Source organism: Cricetulus griseus, chromosome 9 (assembly GCF_003668045.3).
Source record: "Cricetulus griseus strain 17A/GY chromosome 9, alternate assembly CriGri-PICRH-1.0, whole genome shotgun sequence".
Taxonomy (NCBI): Eukaryota; Metazoa; Chordata; class Mammalia; order Rodentia; family Cricetidae; genus Cricetulus; species Cricetulus griseus.
Window position 1 is genome coordinate 8,106,090 of NC_048602.1, and position 21,853 is coordinate 8,127,942.

The following is a 21,853-nucleotide window of genomic DNA, read 5'->3' on the forward strand; positions in this document are numbered from 1 at the left end:
CATCAGCATCTCTCAGAACCTCAACCCTCACCCAGTACACTCCGGGAGTAGTTTCTCTATTCTTTTCAGAGAATGGTGGGTTTTGAGTTTTCCAATTACACAGGTCACTTGATGAAAAGAAGACATAATCCAAGAAAAAAGAAGGGGGAATTTTGTACTGAGTACAGCTTCAATTACACCACACAACTTTTATTATGTTAACATTATTAAGCTATGTAGAAGTTGATTTCAATTTTTATTTATATTTAACCAAGATTAATTGCACCCACCACCTTACCAAAATGACTAAGCTTAATTTCATCAACATAATAGTGGACACATGTCTGCACTTGTTCCAACATGGTTTACAATCTACAATGTGTTCTTGTGTGCTCAAAATGCTTCACCTGAGCATGATTTCCCTTGGATAGAAGATACAATGACTAAGGGCTGGGAATATTGCTTGAAGATTGAATACATTCCTACCTCCCACAAGGCCCTGAGATGTTGGGCCAAAAAAGGCTTGGACATGAGGCCCAGTGTAACCTCCTGAGCCTGGCTAGAGTTTGGTGACGTCTTTGGCCTGTGACCTCCACACGAGTGACTCAGCAAGGCCTGATGTAAGAATGCTCCCTGCCTAGCTAACTGCCAGCTTGATGGAGTACTATTGGTCCTTACACCTCATGCCACCTTACCCCATCCTAAGATTTCCATCCCCTACCTCAACCCTATGTAAGTTCCTGGTGTTGCAATACAAAGAGATCTTGCATTGACAAATCTCCTGACTCAGTGTGTTTCTCCTGGGTAGCTGGGGGATGAGGGCGTCTGGGTCATTGACACTCAACATCCAGCTCAGTCCCAAGGGAGTGACTGGAGGGACTAGGTGCTCCCTCAGCTCTACCTGCCAGAGAGCCTGGCACTGGGTTAAATCAGCACTGAAAATTTAATAAAGGACAAAGCAAGGCCAAATTATATATATGGACAGTTTGAAGGCCAATGACAATTTTGTGAATGTCATAAAATTCTGGATCATTAAGTATTAATTATTGCTCCCTGGAATAGATGATATTCTATTTTGGCTGATGTAGTAAGGGATGACACGTCATGTCTACAACATATTTTCTTTTGATAAAGGGTCTCTATACAGTCAAAGCTGGACTTGAAGTTATTATGTAGCTAGGCTTACCTCTAACTCCCAATCCTCCTGTCTCAGCTTTCCAATTACTAGGATTCAGACATGCACTAGTATACCCAAGTATAAACCATTCTTAATGTTATACCCCAAATACCCATATGTACAGAAAAAAGCATCAACACAGAAAATTGATAACAATTTTCAATCTAGATGATGATCCAGAAGTGTGTTGTTGACTAGTCAAACTTTTCCATATGTATGAAAATTTTCAGACATTTTTTTGGGGGGCGGTTGAGACAGGATTTCTCTGTGCAGCCCTGGCTGTCCCAGAACTCACTCAGTAGATCAGGCTGGCCTCGAATTCATAGAAATCCACCTGCCTCTACCTCCCAAGTGCTGGGATTAAAGCTGTGTGCCACAACTGCCTGGTTCACAAATTTATTTTTATAAATGGTTTCACTTTGGCTATTTTTGTTAATAAGTTATGGGGACCCCACCAGGGAAGACCACTCAGACAGTTTATATCCAACTACAAGTATTTATTCCAGCCAGCTGAGACTACACTCAGGTACTCAGGACCTAAGTGTAGTCACAAGCATTTAAAGCAAATCCCACCTCCTCTAATCTTGCTCTGCAGCTGCAGGGGGAGCTTTTGCCCAAGTAGACAGTTTAACAGTAGCCAAGATAAGCAGTAGCTGCAGGGGAAGGTTTGCACACACAGGCTCTTTAAAGAAGCTGGGTAAATTAGCAGGGGCAATTTGATCTCAGGTTCCCTGAATAGACTTGGGTAATTTTCCATGAGATTTCCCCATCAAGGAAATCAAATTCTACCTAAACCTGAAATGCCCAAGTAAGAATAAGAGATGGATGATCCTGTGGACTTTCTTGCCCTGTTACAAACGTATTTTATCTTACTGTGTGGGAGAAGTGCATAAATTATAGAATTTTACCTTTTGAAATTTTTATGGGTTCGACCCCTTTAGAAAGTACTTCTTCATCAATAGCTGTGTTTTTTAAAAACAACTCCACACAAATACTTAATGGATTTACAATTCAAATCCTTTCCTATTTCTTTCGTGCATTAGATGTATATAGAATGAGGTTGTTTAAAACTTTCTAGTAGATGAATACATGAGGGGTTTCTAAACTACGTAAAGAACAAACAGCCTGCGATGTCAGTTACAGTAATGCCATGGGAATAAAACGTAAAAGCTATTTTACACAACACAGACATTAACCAAATACGCTTGAAAAATCTTACCACCTATTATAACCATGTTCTCACAACTTTGGTACTGGGCTGGCCATCAACAAATTATACAGAAGGAAACTAAATATCCAGGATATTTATGTTAGCATGATGGGAGCCGTAGAACGTTAATGGTGACAAGGAAGGAGCCTCAGATAAACCTAGTTCCAATAACTGTTTTCCCTAAGTTGACCGACCTGGGTGAACAGCGTTTGACAAGTTAAGTTTATAGAACGAGAAGAAAGTAAATGAAGAACACGATGGCCACCGCTGTCTGAAATATCAACAGAGTGTCACCTCTGAACAACAGACTTCCCACGTTCTTATTCTCCACGGGATTCTCATTATCAATAGTATATGAACACTCTGATGCTGACCAAATCCTAGGGCAGAATAAAGTTCTTCTCACATCCTTTTCCCTCACAGTCTTGTCAATATGAGTTCTCTGATGTTCAGGAAAATTTTCATACAAAGGCGTGTCCTTCTTCAGTAAAAGCACAGGACTCCTGAAAATGCTGGATTTTCTGATGCTGTGGAGGCTCACCATTTACAAAGAGGGCGTCCCCACATTCTTCACATTCACAGGGGTGAGGAACTGTATGGACTCTTGGAGGAGATTTGAGAGCTGAGCTAATTTTATAAATGTTTCTGCATTATTTCAATTCATAGGGTTTCAAACCAACATGGATTCCTTTATGTTGAAGAAGGGCTCAAATGAAAGGTTTTTCCACATTCTTCACAGTGATAGGGGTTCATGCCAGTATGACTTCTCCACTGTGCAGTGAAGGCTGACACTAAATCTAAACATTTCCCCACATTTCTTAGATTCATAGGGTTTCTCACCAGTATGAATTCTCGGATATACTGCTACAGTAGAATTATTGCTAAAGGCCTTTCTACATTGACTTCTTACCAATATGAAACTTACCATTTCAAACCAAGCAGGATTTTCAACTAAAGGCCTTCCCCCCGCATTCCTAACACTGGTAAAGTTTCTCAACAGTATGAATTCTTTGGTGTAATTTAAGGTCTCTATCACAAGTAAAGTACTTCCCACATTGTGTACATTCGTAAGGATTCTTGCCAGTATGAATTCTAAAGTGTGCAAGAAATTGGTAATGATATTGAAAGGCTTCCCCACATTCCTTACATTGAAAGGGCTTCTCACCAGTGTGGATTCTCTGGTGAATTCGAAGGCCCGTGCTATGAATAAAGTCCTTTCCACACTCCTTGCACTGAAAGAGTTTAACATCAGTATGAATTCTCTGATGTTGACTGAGTTGGGACTTAAGTCTGAAAGCTAACCCACACTGCTCACACTCAAAAGATTTCTCTCCAGTATGAATGTTCTGGTGCCGAGTGAGCTGTGCTAGAAGAGTGAAGCCCTTTCCACATTCCTTGCACTGAAAGGGTCTCTCACCAGAATGAATTTTCTGATGTTGCATGAGGTTCGAGCGACGACTAAAGGCTTTCCCACACTCGTTACATTCATAGGGTTTCACACCAGCATGAATGATCCTATGTTCAACGAGGCTAGAAACACGCTTGAAGGACTTCCCACATTCCTCACATTCAAATATTTTTTGACCTGTATGAAGAATGCTTTTATGGTAATTAAGCTGGCTGGGAAGATGAAAAGTCCTTCCACACTCATCACATCCAAAAGGTCTCTCACCACTATGACACCTCTGATGTCGAATGAGATGGATATTAAGTCTGAAGACTTTCCCACATTCCTTACAATCAAAGGGTTTCTTTCCAGTGTGGATACTCTGATGTTCAGTAAAATTTGAACGTCGACGAAAGTATTTCCCACATTCGTTGCACTGATAGGGTTTCTCATCAGTATGAATTCTCTGATGTTCGTTAAGTTGGTACTTACGTCTGAAGGCTGACCCACAGAGCATGCACTTGAAAGGTTTCTCACCAGTGTGAGTTTTCTGATGCTCAGAAAGGTATACCTGAAGCCGAAAAGCCTTCCCACACACATTACACTCAAAGGGTTTCTCTCCAGTATGAATACTCTGGTGTTGCACAAGGAATGAGCCACAGCTGAAAATCTTCCCACATTCCTTACATTCAAAAGATTTCTCTCCACTGTGAATGTTCTGGTGTCGAGTGAGCAGTGCCAGAACAGTGAAGGCCTTCCCACACTCCTTACACTGAAAGGGTCTCTCTCCAGAATGAATTTTCTGATGCTGCATGAGGTTTGAGCGACGATTAAAGGCTTTCCCACACTCGTTACATTCAAATGGTTTCACATCAGCATGAATGATCCTATGTTGAACAAGGGTGGAGACGTGCTTGAAGGACTTCCCACATACCTTGCATTCAAAAGGTTTTATACTTGTATGAACAATTTTATGGTAATTAAGCTGGCTGGGCAGATGGAAAGCCCTTCCACACTCTTTACATTCAAAAGGTCTCTCACCACTATGCAACCTCTGATGTCGGATGAGGTGGATATTAAGTCTAAAGACTTTTCCACATTCTTTACACTCAAAGGGTTTCTTTCCAGTGTGGATACTCTCATGGTCAATCAAATTTGAATGATGACGAAAGAGTTTGCCACATTCCTTGCACTGATAGGGTTTCTCATCAGTATGGATTTTCTGATGTTCGTTAAGCTGGTACTTACGTCTGAAGGCTGACCCACAGAGCATGCACTTGAAAGGTTTCTCATCAGTGTGAGTTTTCTGATGCTCAGAAAGGTATACCTGAAGCCGAAAAGCCTTCCCACACACATTACACTCAAAGGGTTTCTCTCCAGTATGAATACTCTGGTGTTGCACAAGGAATGAGCCACAACTGAAAATCTTCCCACACTGCTCACACTCAAAAGACTTCTCTCCAGTATGAATGTTCTGGTGTCGAGTGAGGTGTGCCAGAACAGTGAAGGCCTTCCCACACTCCTTACACTGAAAGGGTCTCTCTCCAGAATGAATTTTCTGATGCTGCATGAGGTTTGAGCGACGATTAAAGGCTTTCCCACACTCGTTACATTCAAATGGTTTCACATCAGCATGAATGATCCTATGTTCAACAAGGTGGGAGAATCGCTTGAAGGACTTCCCACACTCCTCACATTCAAATGGTTTTATACCTGTATGAATGGTTTTATGATACTTAAGCACACTAGGAAGTTGAAAACCCTTTCCACACTCATCACATTCAAAAGGTCTCTTACCACTGTGAGACTTCTGATGTCTTGCAAAATGTTGGGGAAGTCGGAAGGCTTTCCCACATTCCTTACATTCATAGGGTTTCTCTCCAGTATGAATACTATGATGCTGAATAAGATTTGAACTACAACTAAAGTATTTCCCACATTCTTTGCACTCATATGTTTTTTCTATATTGTGAGCAAGAGTCTGGAAGGTGTTAGGAAGTAGCTTTTCCTTGTTACTAATCTTTTGATAACCATCTCCTTGATAACTTGGTAGTTCGTTGGATGTAGTATAGTTGGGGCCATTATTAAAACTAGATGCCTTGAGGCCAAATGTTTTGCTTAATTTCTTTATGCCTTGTTTGAATAAATTTCTATTATAAATATGATTTTCTTGAGATGTATTTTCAGCTTCATAACATGACTCCAAATCTGAAAGAAAAGGAGAAAGGCTATGTTATTTTCCTGTAACACAAACACATTTTCCTGGAACATAAAAGTCTATTAAATGAAAGGCCAGATTCTAAAGTAATGTCAGAGAAGATGAACAGGAGCAAACAGAGCAGCAATAATAAAGTTTATGTGAGACAATACTCTTTACAGTAAAAACAGGTCAGAAACGGGTAAGAAATGTCTGGTTAATGAGATTATAACAAACGAATATGAAATAATCTTATGTGCTTTGTATACTACTTGAAATAAACACCCTTTGGTAAGGCAAAAAAAAAAAAAGATAGCACACAAATACATAAGGAAACTAGCATGACTTGGAATTCTTAAAAAGGAGGTAAAACTCTGTGCTGGTGGTGGTCGCACAGTTGTAACCCCAGCAGAAAGGCTCCAGTAGTACCAGCAGCAGCATGAGTTCCAGGCCAGCATTGTCTAGATAGTAAGACTCTGCCTGAGAAAAACAAAAACAAGCTAAAAAAAAAAAAAAAAAAGCAGAAAGAAAGGGGGGGTAGAATTCATTTATAATTTTAAAGAATACTAAGAACCTCCAGTCAGGAAAGTAGCTAGGCTAACTGCAGTTCTTTATCTATCCTACTGTCCTAATCCAATTCCCTAGTCTCATGATGGGGAAAGTCCTTTTGTATATATATTTCTCTTATTGGCTGATGAATAAAAGAAGCTAGCAGATAACATTGTTTTTGGAAGACAATCTACATGCCATCCAGATAATGAAATCATTGGAAGTTTATACTGTCCAGGAAATTCAAACACTCCGAGGAACAATGGTGAATAGATTACAAGCCATAAAAAACCTTAAAACTGATACAACAGGAGCTGAGGTACAAAGGAAGGAGAATGAAAGAGTTGTAACATCACCAGCACCTTTCAGAGTCAGAGATGACTTACCAACGGTCATAACATTATCACCTGCTTTGGTCTATCCTGTTACTATTACCGAAAAACGAGAAAATAAGTAACATCCAGAGGGATTTGTGGAATGTCATTGGCAGCCAATACGTATGAAAGATTTGAAGAGTATTCAGGAAGCAGCAGCTTCTTACGGCATGCATTCAGCATATGTGAGACGGTTAGTAGAGTCATGCATGGGTTACAACATATAGACTAACCCCCAAATGACTGGAGCCAATTAGTTTCAGCTGTCCTAGAAATTGGTCCACAGATGAAGCGGCAATCATTATGCAGAGAAGAGGCCAAAGCCCTTGAACATCACAGCAAAAAGAAAGGTTATACGACTCCCCAAGATAAAATTCTTGGTGAGGGACTTTATTTTTTTTATTTCATTTTTTTGTGGTTGTTGTTTTTCGAGACAGGGTTGCTCTGTATTGCTTTGGAGCCTGTTCTGGAACTTGCTCTGTAGACCAGGCTGGTCTCGAACTCACAGAGCTCTTCCTGCCTCTGCCTCCCGAGTGCTGGGATTAAGGGTGTCAGCCACCAACAGCTGGCCAGTGAGGGCCTTCACGCTGATGCTGATACTCAAGCTACATATGATGAACACATCTTGTCCCTATGCTGCACAGCAGCCTTGAATGCTTGGGACAATATTCAAGAACCAGGGAAAAGAACTGAGTCATATACTAAGATTATACAAGGCCCCAAAAGAACCTTTTAGTGAATTTTTGCAAAGATTGACTAAAGAGGTACAAATAAGGGTAGCAGATCCAGAAGCTAGCTGAGTACTCATTGAATCTCTGGCTTTTGAAAATGTGAATTTAGAATGCAAAAAGGTGCTTGGGCCCTTAAAGGTCAGATCAGCACCACTGGATGAATGGATCCTGCACACAGCCAATATTGAGACATTTGATTATAACACTGGGGCTTGGGTAGCAGAAGCAATCTCCAAAGGTATGAAAAGACATTAAAATATCAAATGTATAAATTGTGGTACAATAGGACATCTGAGAAGAAACTGTAGACAAGGCATTCCTGGAAATAATGCTTCTTCTAGGAATAATTCAAACAGAAAACCTCAACCTTATGGATTATGTAGAAGATGTGACAAAGGCTAACACTGGACCAATGAATGTAGATTGGCAATAGAGAAGCAAGGAAACCCTTAACCATCGGGAAACTCCTTGGGGGACCTCTCGAAGTCCCCCATGTCGAACATGGTCCAGTCATTCCCAGTTACTGTGGAGGACAATCCTCCCAGAACAATTAGGAAATCCAGTGACTATTGTAAAAACAAATCAGATTGCTCTACATGGTAGATTAGCTTTGGAGGATGAATCAAACACTCATGGAGGGAACAACAACAACAAAAAAACCCAAAAAACAAAAACGTATATTTTGGCAGACTTCTATAAATGACCAAAGACCAAAACTAAGAGTACAGATAAATAGTTACATTTGAAGGTTTGCTGAACACTGGGGCAGACATCACCATTACAACTCAAGAATCTTGGCATCCAAATTGGCCTCTTCAGGAGGTAAACATTCAATTCCTAGGGATTGGAACGCTATCTCAGGTCAAACAGAGCATATAGTAAACATGCCCATCCTACCAAGAACAATCTAATTCATTGCAATTTCCATCAAAATTCCAACACAATTCTTCACAGATCTTGAAAAGGCCAATTTTCATCTTCACATGCAAACACAGACACATTTAAAAAAAATAACTAAAACAATATTGAGAAATAACAGAACTGCAGGAGGTATCACCATCCCTAATTCCAAGCTGTACTACAGAGTCATAAAGTCATAAAGCAGCATGATACTGGCAGAAAAACAGACACATTGGTCAAGGGGATCAAACTGAAGACCCAGACATAAATCCACACACCTAAGGACTGTTGATAAGAAGCCAGAAATACACACTAGAAAAAAAGAAAGCATCTTCAACAAATGGTGTGTGAACAAGACTACAAAGAGACCCATGCTTATCACACTGGACAAAACTCAACCCCAAATGAATCAAACACCGTAACATGAAACTAGATACACCAAAGCTGACAGAAGAGAAGAAAGTGTCTGTGGCCTGGAACCCATTGGCACAGGAAAAGACTTTCTGAAAAGAACACCATCAGCACAGGCATGAAGAACAAAAAGTAATAAGCAAGAAATAAATGAAACTAAAAGCTTCTGAACATCATAGGATACTGTCATTCAGACAAAGTGCAGCCTACAGAGTGGGAAAAGATTTTTCCAATTTACCAATTGAGGTTTAATACCCAAAATATATAAACTCAAAAAACTAGATATCAAGAAAACAAATAATCCAATAAATAATGGGGTCCAGGTCTAAACAGAGAATTATAAAAGAGAAAACTAAAATGGACACACTTAAATTTTAGTTCAACATCCTTAGACTTTAGGGAAATGCAAATCAAAACTACTCTGAGCTTTCCTCTTATACCCATCAGAATGGCTAAGATCAATAAAACAAGTGACCACTTGAGTTGCCGAGGGTATAAAATAAGGGGAACAGGTGTCCACTGCCGAGGAGTGTAAAATTGTATAGCTACTGTGGAAATCGTGTTGTGGGTCATCAGAAGGTTGGAATCAATCTACTTCAAGATCCAGCTATCTGAGGTACCATCTTACACCTACCAGAATGGCCAAGATCAAAAACTCTGATGACAGCTTATGCTGGAGAGGATGTGGAGTAAGGGGAACACTCCTCTATTTCTGTTGGGAGTGTAAACTTTTACAGTCATTGTGGAAAGCAGTATACTGGTTTCTCAGAAAATTAGAGATCAATCTACCTCAAGACCCAGTAATACCACTTTTGAGCATATGCTCAAAGGACACACACTCACATCACAAGGACATTTGCTCAGCTTTGTTCATAGCAACATTATTTGTAATAGCCAGAGCTGGAATTAACCTAGATGCTCTTCAACCGAAGAATGGATAAGGAAAATGTGGTACATTTATACAATGGAGTACTTACTACTCAGTGGTAAAAAACAATGACATCTTAAATTTGAAAGCAAATGGATGGAACCATCCTGAGTGAGGTAACTCAGATCCAGAAAGACAAATGTAATATGTACTCACTCATAAGTAAATATTAGACATAAAGCAAAGGACAACCAGACTACAGGCCACAACCCTAGAGAACCTAGGGAACAAAGAGGACTATAAGAGAGATACATGGATCCACCTAAGAAAAAGAAAAGACAAGATCTCCCGAGTAAATTGGGAGAATGAGGGTAGGGGTAGGGTGGAAAGAAGAGGGGAGGGAAGGGAAGTGGGGAAAAACATATAGTACAATTAAAAAATAAAACTTAAAAAAAGAAAAAGCTCCAACTATACCACTTGAGCATATACCCAAAGGATGCTTCATCCAATCACAGAGACACTTGTTCAAACATGCTCACTGCTGCTCTATTTATAATAGTCAGAAATTGGAAACAACCTACATGCCCTTAAAAAAAATAAAAAATGAAAATGAGATACATTTATACGATGGGCTATTATTCAGCTATCAAAAACAATGACACCATTAAATTTGAGGGCAAATGAATAATCCTGAAATAAATAATCCTCAGTTGAGGTAACCTATGATATCTCTGTAAATGGAGTTCTTTAATGGTCTAATAAAAAGCTGGAGTCAGATATAGAGGGAAATGCTAAGAGATCAGAGAGAAGGAGAAGCCACAGCACACCTTACCTCCTTAGCGTCTCAGTAGACAAGAGAGCGATTTCCTGTTTCTCCCTGATTATATCCTGTTTCTGCCCAGCTACCTCACTTCCTGTCTGTCTGTATAGACCTCCAGACCTCTATGGTTAGCTGGTTGCAACCTCCATTCTCTGACTCCCCAGACAAGTTTATTAGTTTAAGCAAGATACCACCACATACCTCGGAAAGACAAATGTGGTACACATTCACTTATATAAGAATATTAGCTGAAAAAGCAATGATAACCAAGGTACAATCTATAGAGCCACAGAGGGTAGGTATAGAGTAAGGGACTAGAGGAAGACATATTTCTCGTTAGAAAAGGGAAACAGAGCAGATAGTTATGAGTGGGTGGGGACAGGAATGGGAAGATCCAGGGGGCAGAGGGAAAGGAGAGGGGGACAAGGGACATATATGGGGAGAGACAGCTAAAATTGGGTTCATATAAAGGTTAGTATGGAAACCTAATGCAGTGGAAGCTTTCCAAATAGATGTATATGTACACACACACACACAATATATATATATATATATATATATATATATATATATATATGAAATTACCACATAATGGGGGAATCAAAGCTACACCTGACTATATCTTGTCTCCAAATGAAGTTTCCAGTTCCAGAGTTAGATTACATCTAATTTAGTTGTGGGCCAAAGGGGAACCTCGGGAACCCCCAAACAACCCAGTCTGTTGCCAAGACAAGAACTTTGTTGTCCACAAACTCAGAGCAAGGCCACATTGCTGAAGACAAGGCGTACAACTCATTGGCCATGAAGGCATTAAGCTGAAGCCTACTTAGAGCCTTCATCTCTATGCTTCAGAGCCTTGGGTACATGAAGGAACTCTGCAAAAAAAAAAAAAAAAAAAAAAAAAAAAAAAAAAAAAAAACGGAAACATAAACACCAAGCCAGACACAAAACCTTGGCTCCACAATGGTGTCCGGCCTGCAAAAAATGCTACATCAATGGTGGCACAAACTAATCAATGTATAACTTGGCTTAAGTCCCCTTCAACAAGATACAGCCCATACCTGACGCTGACTGAGTAGACAAGAACCTGGGACTAGAGATCTCAGGAATCTGGAATAGAAGCAAATACTCCTGTTTTACTCAAACAAAGGGCCTTGCTCAGCCATCATCAGAGAAGCTTGCTCCTACAGCAGCTGGGAACAAATCCAGAGACACAGCCAGATGCTATGCAGAGAATGAGAGCTCTTGGGACAATCAGTCCTAAAGGGATGTTTCCATCAAATCCCTCCCATCATGACTCAGGGAACCCCGTAGAAGAGAAGGTGGGGAGAAACAGTGTAGAAGCCAGAGAGAAGGAAGACACCAAGAGAACAAGGGCTCTAAATCAACATGATCAAAGCTCTTATGATATCACAGGGCCTGAGACAGCAATGCCCAGGGCTGGCACCGCCCAACCAGGTCCTCTGTGCACTCACTGATATGGCCTCCAGTTTAGTGTTTGTATGGGATTCATGAGTGTGCAAACGAGTCGGTTTCCATCCCTTACGCCTTCTCTTGGGCTCTTTTCCTTGTGTTTATTTTGTCCAATTCCAATGTCCCAGCGGATTTTATTTTATTTAAAGATTTACTAAGTGGGCATACCTAGTCCCAGGGGTGAAAATCGATCAAGAAAAACAATGAGCCAAGCGTTGGTGGCGCACGCCTTTAATCCCAGCACTTGGGAGGCAGAGGCAGGCGATCTCTGTGAGTTCGAGACCAGCCTGATCTACAGAGCGAGTTCCAGGACAGGCGCTAAAAGCTACACAGAGAAACCCTGTCTCAAACCCACCCCCCCCAAAAAAAAGAAAGAAACAAACAAAGAAAGAAAAATAATGGTCTAGACTCAGTACCTGAGGCCATTAAGGGCAAGAGTTGAGTTAAGAAGTATAGAATGATGCTCACGCTGAGTGGCTTACTGGGTAAATGACAAGATCTGATATGCCCCACGGTGGCACAGCTGTATCTAAGATGGGCAGGGCAAAAGTCATAAAGCCGGCACAGCTGCTGACAAAGATCCAGCAAAGCCGAGCCACACGACGGTCATTGTGCCACTTTTGGTTTTGATCTCCGATGGCTGCATGCTTGGGAGGCACAAGGGGGGGGCAGCTTTTAATATCGTACAACTTAGTGATGGTGGGTTGACGGGAAATTTCTTAAGACTCATTTACGCCTTCTCCTAGGAGTACTCCTTCAGTACTCCTAGAAGGAGTACTGCTTCTAAGCTTCCCCTGAACACACCACTCTCCCACTTTCAGGGAGATATCCTTATCTACTTGAAGGGCTTTCTTTCTGCCTTGGAGATTGTGCTGCACATAGAAAGCCAGAGGTCTCTTTATGAGGCTATGAGACATTCTTAAAAGATATGCGCCTACACTTACTCAGTCAGCAACAAGATAGTCAAAAACAAATAAATGAATAAACTTAAAGGGCCAAAAGATTTGGCCACAGATTTTGCCTCCACGCGCACTCGGGCGATTGTGTGGCATGTATAGCAACAAAGGTAGATTAGCTGCAGTGACCTCTGCCCTATACAGGGACATCCACTGATGGGTTAAGAATGATGTAGAGGGCTGGAGAGATGGCTCAGAGGTTAAGATCACCAAGTGCTCCTCCAGAGGTCCTGAGTTCAATTCCCAGCAACTACATGGTGGCTTGCAACCATCCATTAAGAGATCTGGTGCCCTCTTCTGGTGTGCAGATGTACATGGAAGCAGAATGGGGTATACATAATAAATAAATAAAAATCAAAAAAAAAAGAATGATGTAGAAAGATGATAAAAGAGGGACGTGTCAGGACCTCCCTTTCTTAGAAAATTAGCTCATGCCACATGAGCAAGGAACAGAAAAATACTAGGATTAGACATATAAACAAATTCTAAAAGATACAAAATGTAAACATTGTATTATGCCAGAAACTGAATAATAACTACAGCGGCTCTGGCCTGAGAAATTTTCTTTGAGCACTCTGACAATAATATACTGCTTGGGACATGGCCATCTGCCTGGGCTGGCTTGAAGACTTTTTTCTGCCTAGTGTCCTTGGAGCCACAAGAACTACCAGCTGAGAAAAGGCTGTCATATATATATACCTCTAGATTCTTAAAACTTGGGATACGGGGTTGATGAGTAAAAATGGCTATAAAAGGTAACTCTGTTTAGCAAGGATGACTAACCCTGAGGGGAAATGATTATAGAAGATAACCGTGTTCTGTCACAGTTCGTCAATGATAAATAAACTTACGACCCCAGATTCGCAGAGTAAACGTTAAACATTATGTCCAGAAATGATGTGACCTACATTTCAGAACACCTGGACCTCTCCCAGTTTCCTGACTGCTGTATAAATAAAGAAGCACCCCGACTGTCACTCGGTCACACTGCATTCTCCTCATCGCCATGGCCTGGTTCACTCCTTCCCTCACCTATCCCTTACCTCCTCTCTGGACCCTGTCAACAGCCAGCGCCTGTTGAGCAGTTAGACCGGCTGGATCCCCCTCTCCATATACAGGAACATATACTGAAGGAATCAGAATGGTACAGTCTCATGGAAAAAGTGTAACAATCAAGACCTTCCCCTTCGAGAGCTTGCAAGGGGAATAGGCCCATATTATAAGACTAAGGCACAAAGGAACGCAATTCAGAGAGAGCTCAATGCTTGTTGGGATACATGGTAGAGACACTGCGCCACGGCCGTTGAAGACTGCAAATTGCTCTTATGGGTTTCTTTCTCAGGACTCACATCTGACACCTCCTGACCACAGAGGCTGAGTGGGAGGAAGTGTAGGCGGGCACCCGGCATGGCTACGGAACCTTAAGAGGACAGGAGGCAATTAGATTCTTGCTAAACTTACTGCTTTTTGCTTAAGAAAAATGTTATAATGATGTGGATAGCCACTTTCACCCCAGAATTAAGTCTGCTTTCAATACTGCTTGTGGTTAAACTGCAATGCAATTATAGAGTATGTAAGGTGTAGCCTCTTTTCAATAAACAGGCAGCCAACCTGATTGACCCGATGCCAGTCTCCTTCCGCACTGGCTCTAACCTCCTCTTTGGCACCTGAACCCAACGGGAGCTGCATATCAGCAACAGCCCCCGAACCCAAAGAGATGGAGTGCTCACGTGATATTTCATTGGCTTGTACACCTATTCCTTTTGAGTCAGGGTCTCTCATTTGCCTGGAGCTTGACAGGTAACCTAGGCTGACTTGCCGGTAAGCTCAGGTGATCGTCTTTTCCCATCATGCCTTGTTTAGAGTGATTATGAAGACACACAATTAAAATTATGGGCTATGCCTCACTGTGCTTATGTTTGTACAGGTGTTCAAATCGTCTTATCGGAGGTTAAGAGCACTAACTGCTCTTCCAGAGGACCTGAGTTGAGTCTCAGTAGCCACCTGTAACTCCAGCCCCAGGGGATCTGACACTCTCTTATGGCCTCTTAGGGTACCTGCACACATGTGCACACACACAACCAATAATGAAATACATTTAAAATGACAGAAAGAGGGTAACTGCTCCAGTAAGAGGGAGGAAGATGAGAACAACTTGCTGACTCATGAACTCGAAGCCCCTGTGACGTCCCTCCCAGGTCTCAGCCATGTTCTTCAACAGGTCTTGACACTCTGAAGGAAATGTGTCAACCCAGTGTCAGGCATGAGGTGACTCTCTGACCACATGCTGTGCCCGGCCATGCTGGAGCTCCGCCTTCCTCTTACTCACCTGGGCTGGGTCTGTCTGTTTCTTCCTTCACCACCATCCAGGGCTCTCTCTCCTGCTCTAATGAGGTGATCAGATCAGGTTTGGAAATGGAACTTCCCACTTAAAAGAAAGAAAATAAGGGACACATGTAGAGACTTTTTTTTTTTTTTTTTTTGAGACTTAGTCTCCCTTTTTATCCCAGGATGTCCTGGAACTCAGTATGTCCTGGAACTTACCTGATTTGCCTATCTCTGCCTCCCCAATGCAGGGATTAAAGGTGTGTGCCACCATGAGCTGCCTGAGCAGATTTTTAAAGATACAGACAGTATCTATTATAAAGGTCTATACCACTTGGCATGGTGGATCATGCCTGGAAGCCCACAGCTGGGGGAATGAGCCAGCCAGTCTGTGCTACACAGCAAAGACCCAGCTTGGTAAGACAGATTTAAAAACAGAAGCCCAAATAATGCTGAGGAGACTTCAGAGAAAAAGGAAAAGAAACTGGATGAGAAGCCAGGTGCTTCAGAAAAGGGTTCCAATCTCATGTAAACACAGATCAGGGCTTGTCACTCAAGAGGAAAAATACACATAGTGGGTGAGAACATGAACCCTTAGGCTACACTGTCTAGTGTAAAGCCCATCTCTGCAGTTCACTAGTAAGGCCACTTATTTAGGCAAGTCCTGTAAGATTCTACGTGCAATGTTCCCATCTGAAACCCGGGCATGGTGGTACATACTTGAAATCACAACTCTTGTATCTAACACTCTCTTATGGCCTCTTTGGGAACCTGCACACATGTGCACACACACAACCAATAATAAAATACATTTAAAATGACAGAAAGAGGGTAACTGCTCCAGTAAGAGGGAGGAAGATGAGAACAAGTTGCTGACTCATGAACTCAAAGCCCCTGTGACAGCTTTTGCTATGACCGTGACGTCCTTCCCAGGTCTCAGCCGTGTTCTTCAACAGGTCTTGGCACTCTGAAGGAAATGTGTCAACCCAGTGTCAGGCATGAGGTGACTCTCTGACCACATGCTGTGTCCGGCCATGCTGGAGCCCCGCCTTCCTCTTACTCACCTTGGCTGGGTCTGTCTGTTTCTTCCTTCACCACCATCCAGGGCTCTCTCTCCTCCTCTAATAAGGTGATCAGATCAGGTTTGGAAATGGAGCTTCCCACTTAAAAAAAGAAAGAAATGACACTTGTAGAGGGTTTTTTTTTTTTTTTTCTTTTTTTTTTTTTTTTTTTTAAGACTTGGTGCCTCTAGTTATCCCTGGATGTCCTGGAACTTGATATGTAAAACAGGCTGGCTTTGAACTTACTTGATCTGCCTGCCTCTGTCTGCCCTCTGCCTCCCAAATGCTGGCATTAAAGGCGGAGCCACCATGAGCTGCCTGTGCAGATCTCTAAAAATACAGACCTATTTATTATGAAGGTCTATACAGCTTGGCATGGATCATGCTGGTAAGACCAAGAGCTGGGGGAATGAGCCAGGCCAGTCTTCCCTGCATGGCAAGACCCCTGCCTTGGAAAACTGGATAAGAAACAGATTAAAGAGCCCAAATAATGTTGAGGAAAGACTTCAAAGAAGAGGGAGGAACAACCTGGATGAGAATCCAGCTGTTTCAGAAAAGGGTTTTAATCTTATTTAAACACAGATAGGGGCTTGTCACATAAGGGAAACGTATACATAGTGGTGAGAACAAGAACGCAGAGGCTGCACTGTCTAGTGTAAACCCCACCTCTGCAGCTCAATAATAAGGACATTTATGTAGGCAAGTCCCATTCGATTCTATGTGCAATGTTCCCATCTGAAACCCGGGCACGGTGGCACGCACGTGGAATCACAACACTTGAGGAATGGAAGGAGAGATGAGTTGCTCAAGGTCGGCCTTAGTTTCACAGCAAGTCCAAAGCCAGCCTGACCTACGTGAGACCTGATCTCACCTCAAAAGTAATAATGACAACAATTCAGATTGCGTGGATGGTATTGACTGGATATGGACACTACTAAGATTAAAGACTACTGGAATACTGTCTAACCTATGGTAACACGAGATTATTATTTATTTCATTTCATTTATTGATGTAGTAATGCTGGAGAGGGAACCAGAACCTTGAGCGTGCTGGGCAAAGGCTCTACCACTGAGTTACATCCCCCGGCCATGAAAACGGTCATCATTATTGTTAACTTATACCTCTTCCTGTCACATTTACACCTCATTCTGACAATCGGCACAATGAAAAAGACAAACATCACACCCTAAAACTAAAGCCGGTGAAGGAAGTGTTCATACAAGGAGACAGAATGTGTCTGCTTCTCTTTTGAATCGATTCAACTGATTCATTACCAAGTAAATCTGTTGTGTATGTGTAGGTGTAGAGCAGTGTGAGGTGTCATCTTTGATGGCTCCCCACTTTGGTTTTTGTGACAGGGTGTCTCTCTGAACTCAGAGCTCACTGAGAGGATCTCCAAGGTGTGGACAAAAGGCAGGCGCTTCATGAAGCTCCTGTTTTCAACAGAAGAAACCTCCCGTTATGAATTCTATTGACTCAAGCCTACTTTCTTTTATGCACGTGTGTCTGTACGCATGCACATCTGAGTACCACAGGCACGCAAGATGATCATGGAGGCAGGAAGAGAGCATCAGTCCCCTGGACCCGGACTTACAGGAGATGGTTGGAGGTCACATTATGGAGCTGGGGATGGCACCTGGTGCTCTGCAAGAGAAGTCAGTTCCCTTAACAAACAAGCGATCTCACTAGCCACTAATTCTATTTAGTGAGTTATCTCCTTACTTATTTCATTTTCTTTCTTTCTCTCTTTCTTTTCTTTTGTTTGAAATAGGGCTTGTAGACAAGGCTACCCTGGCACTCACTATGTATCTGAGTTCATAGCATGTGTGACTAGAGGCACCAAGTTCATGCTTGAGCTCACAGCAATCATACTGCCTCAGCCTTCCGAGTGAAGGAATGACAGGAATGAGCCACCAAGCCCAGCTTCAGCTACCACAGGAAAGATGGCCCTGTCTGTTCATTCAGAGTGAGGAAAGCCAACAGTGTAGAGGACACGTCCCCCACTCCTGGGGACAGATGGCCTTACCCACTGTGACCAGGTTGCTGTAGGTCTCCAACATCAGGTCCCTGTAGAAGGCCCTCTGAGCAGAATCCAGGCAGGCCCATTCCTCCTCAGAGAAGTCAACAGCCACATCCCCAAATGTCACTGCGCCCTGAAACCACAGACACAGCAGAGTGAAATGGGGAAGGGTTCAAGATGGACAGACAGAAGGGAGAGGACTCCAGAGTGGGAAAGGAGCTATGGAAATGCTCAAGGCGCCTGACTGCACGAGCTCCCCCAGGAAAGGACGATGGTCCCCACCCTACACATCCAATAAATGTGCATTTCCTTTCCATCCTCATCCTTCAAGTTAGCCCCACAAGAGAACTGTCACCCGGGTTCCGTGTAAAATACCCAAGAAATAATGTGAGGTTTTGAGTTTATTATGGTCTCAGATGTTATCATAAACATTTTTTGTCATTAATAAACTATGTAGTGCCCATAAAATGTAGGAGTCCATATTACTGTCATATTAGGTTTAAGAGGTTTTGCCCTAAAAAAAAAAAACTTTCAAGGTGGTCAGTGTGTCTCAGGTCTTTCTAAACTCTGGAGACTGCCGTCCCCTCCAATCACAGCCTGGATGTCCTGTCCCTCTCATCACTGAACTCTCTCTTAAAGCCCCTCAGGCAGGTCATCTCATCACACACATGCACCCAGGCCGTTCACTCTCAAACCCCGTGTCACCAGCCTGAAAACACCAAAGATGTCAATCAGGATTCAAAGGACACCATCACCTCAACATTCTGAAACCCCCAAAGGCCCTGCTTCCCTGTGGGACTGTGGCCTCCTCTGCAAGGACAGCTCCCCCTGACCACAGACCAAGCAGACAGCATATGTGCAGGAAGGCATCCAGAGAAAACTCCAGAAGTAGCAGGAGAGAGGCACAGACAGCAAGTGCTCTGACCTCCAACCCTCACTGTGACGGACGGGGCAGCCTGGGCTGGAGGACTTGGGGTCCTGGGGAAGCTTCACAAGAGAAAGACAGCAAAGAGGCACCTAACTGAAAGTCACCCCATGGAAAGAGAGAGCGTGTAACTTACACAGGCCATGTCTTGAGAACCAGAGCTGGCCATTCTTCTTCAGGATCCTCCCCTGGGGACAAAAAGAAAGCCTTTCATTGGATGTCACGTGATATTCCCAGACTGACTTGGGTCAGCATGACGTCACTGACCACTTTATTTCTCCATCGTCCACTCTCACACACTCCTCTCCATGGCTCACAGCCTCCCACACACAATTAGAAGCAGACAGGAGTCCACAGAGAGCCGATCCTGTCCTCACCCCAGACAACCCACTGACAAGGGCTCAATGAGGACATGCAGAGCACAAGCATGTCTGGCTTGAAGTTCCTGCAGAAGATGCCAGCAGAAGGGATCCCATCTTCCTTCCTGAGATGCCACTAGGCCTAGACTGTAAGCAGAGCTTCCTACTGGAACCCCACCCTCAGGGACGACAGGGTTACAGCAACTGAACTGAAAACTCAGGGCTGAGTGAGGCCCAGGGCTGGAGGGTCAGGTTGCAGCTGGCAATTCTAAACACCAACATGGTGATGCCCAGCCATCTCTAGCTCCAATTTCAGAGGATTTGACACGCTCGTCTATCCTCCTCAGGCACCAGGAATGCAAACGGTGTGCATACAGACAAAACACTCATAAAAAAATGAAGTAGGTTTTTGTTTGTTTGTTTGTTTTTTAAGTATCCATTATCAGCTCATTTGCCAGTGGGCCTTGGTTGGCTGCTTGAACTTAAAGGGAGAATCATTAGAAAGTAGACTAGGAAACCCCAGAGCGGCATCAGAGTGAGACCCGAGCTATCTGCTTGGGAGCAGTATCAGAGGGGGGTCTGAACCTCAGGCCCGGGGGAGCAGTGTCAGAGGGAGGCCGAAGCCACTCGCCCAGGAACGGGAGCAACTGCCGGGAGCGACAACAGCAGCAGCTTCCAGAACCTATCTCAAGAAGTTCCTCTGGCAAAGAGCACCTGTGCCCAGGCAACATCCACGGCCATTGCTTGGTACTGAGATAACCCGCTACTCCAGCAACCACTGGAACCTCAGTGCCATCTATAGCCAGAGGGGCAACACCAGAGCCATGGCCCCAACTCCAATGGGAAGAGCGTCCACCTAAGCTGTACCCCACCTGCACCTCAAGGAGTGACTACCTGAGCCTTGGACCCACTTCCATCTGGAGCGATCGCCCGAGGCTCTGCTCCGCTTGCACCTGAAGGAACAGTCAACGGAGCCACAGCCCCCAACTATACTAATTGGAGAAAGAGAGGCCCCCCCTGAAGCACCAGCTCCACCTACACTGGTTAGAGGAAGAGATGCGTAGACAAACACCCACGATCTCCATGCTGAACCTGAAAATGTTACCTCACAGGAACAAGTGACATGGTGGGTGGTGGGGGTGACAGTCAGTGGCTGGCACTGGGTCAGCAGCACGGTGGTTGAGAGTGGGGGATGTGGACCCCAAGGGACTTGGGAAGACGCTGATCTAGGGCTACAAAATTCCAGCCACACAACACCACTTCCAGATACATCAAGCAACACAGTGACGATGACTAATGGCTTTGAAAAGACTCGGGAGATACTGAGTGCACGCGCTACAAAAATGTGACCCTCGCCATGGAATCCACCAAGGCTCCTCACGCAAATTCTCCCTCAAGCTTTATCATAACTCTAACCTCTGGAGATCCCGTCTATAATGTCTTGGGGACAGGGAGTGACTGCAGAGAGAGATGCCAGGGTCTTCACAGACCTTGAAAAACAATACTCAACTTTATATGGAAAAATAAAAAAATCCATGATAGCCAAAACAACGCTGCACAATGAAGGATCATCTGGGGGCATCACCATCTCTGACTTCAAGCTCTACTATAGAGCTATAGTAATGAAAACAGCTTGGTATTGGCACAAAAAACAGACAGGTGGAAGGAATCAAATCGAAGACCCTGACACAAATCCACACCCCTATGAACACTTTTTGACAAATAAGCTAAAAATATAAAATGGGAAAAAGAAAGCATCTTCAACAAATGGTACTGGCATAACTGGATGTCAACATGTAGAAGAAAGCAAATAAATCCATATCTATCTCCATACACAAAACTCAAGTCCAAATGGATCAAAGACCTCAATATAAATCCATCCTCACTGAAACTCACACAAGAGAACGTGGGAAATAGCCTCAAGCACATCGGCACAGGAGACCACTTCCTAAATATAACACCAGTAGCCCAGACACTGAGGGCAACAATTAATAAATGGGACCTCCTGAAACTGACAAGCTTCAGTAAAGCAAAGGACACGGTCAGCAAGACAAAAAAGCTCCCTACAGAATGGGAAAAGATCTTCACCAACCCCACATCTGACAGGGGGCTGAGCTCCAAAATGAACTC

At 43.2% G+C, this 21,853-nt stretch overlaps 1 protein-coding gene across 5 annotated transcripts in view; it reads right to left on the reverse strand.

The window, feature by feature from the left end:
• Window positions 1-3,066: 3,066 nt before the first annotated feature.
• The window catches only part of LOC100767190 (zinc finger protein 60), a 36,431-nt gene continuing 17,644 nt past the window's right edge, over window positions 3,067-21,853 (reverse strand). For 4 of the 5 annotated variants that reach the window (XM_027430469.2, XM_027430466.2, XM_027430467.2 and 1 more), the window contains exons 2-6: window positions 19,501-19,552; window positions 18,446-18,572; window positions 16,422-16,520; window positions 15,362-15,460; window positions 3,067-5,961 (exon numbers count right to left, since the gene is read on the reverse strand). In XM_027430469.2, coding sequence (XP_027286270.1) covers window positions 3,341-5,961; window positions 15,362-15,460; window positions 16,422-16,520; window positions 18,446-18,572; window positions 19,501-19,533 — 2,979 coding nt within the window. In that variant the 5' untranslated portion in view covers window positions 19,534-19,552 and the 3' untranslated portion in view covers window positions 3,067-3,340. Of the gene's footprint in view, window positions 5,962-15,361; window positions 15,461-16,421; window positions 16,521-18,013; window positions 18,064-18,445; window positions 18,573-19,500; window positions 19,553-21,853 lie in introns of those variants that run through there. The other variant, XM_027430472.2, reaches the window with a different exon arrangement.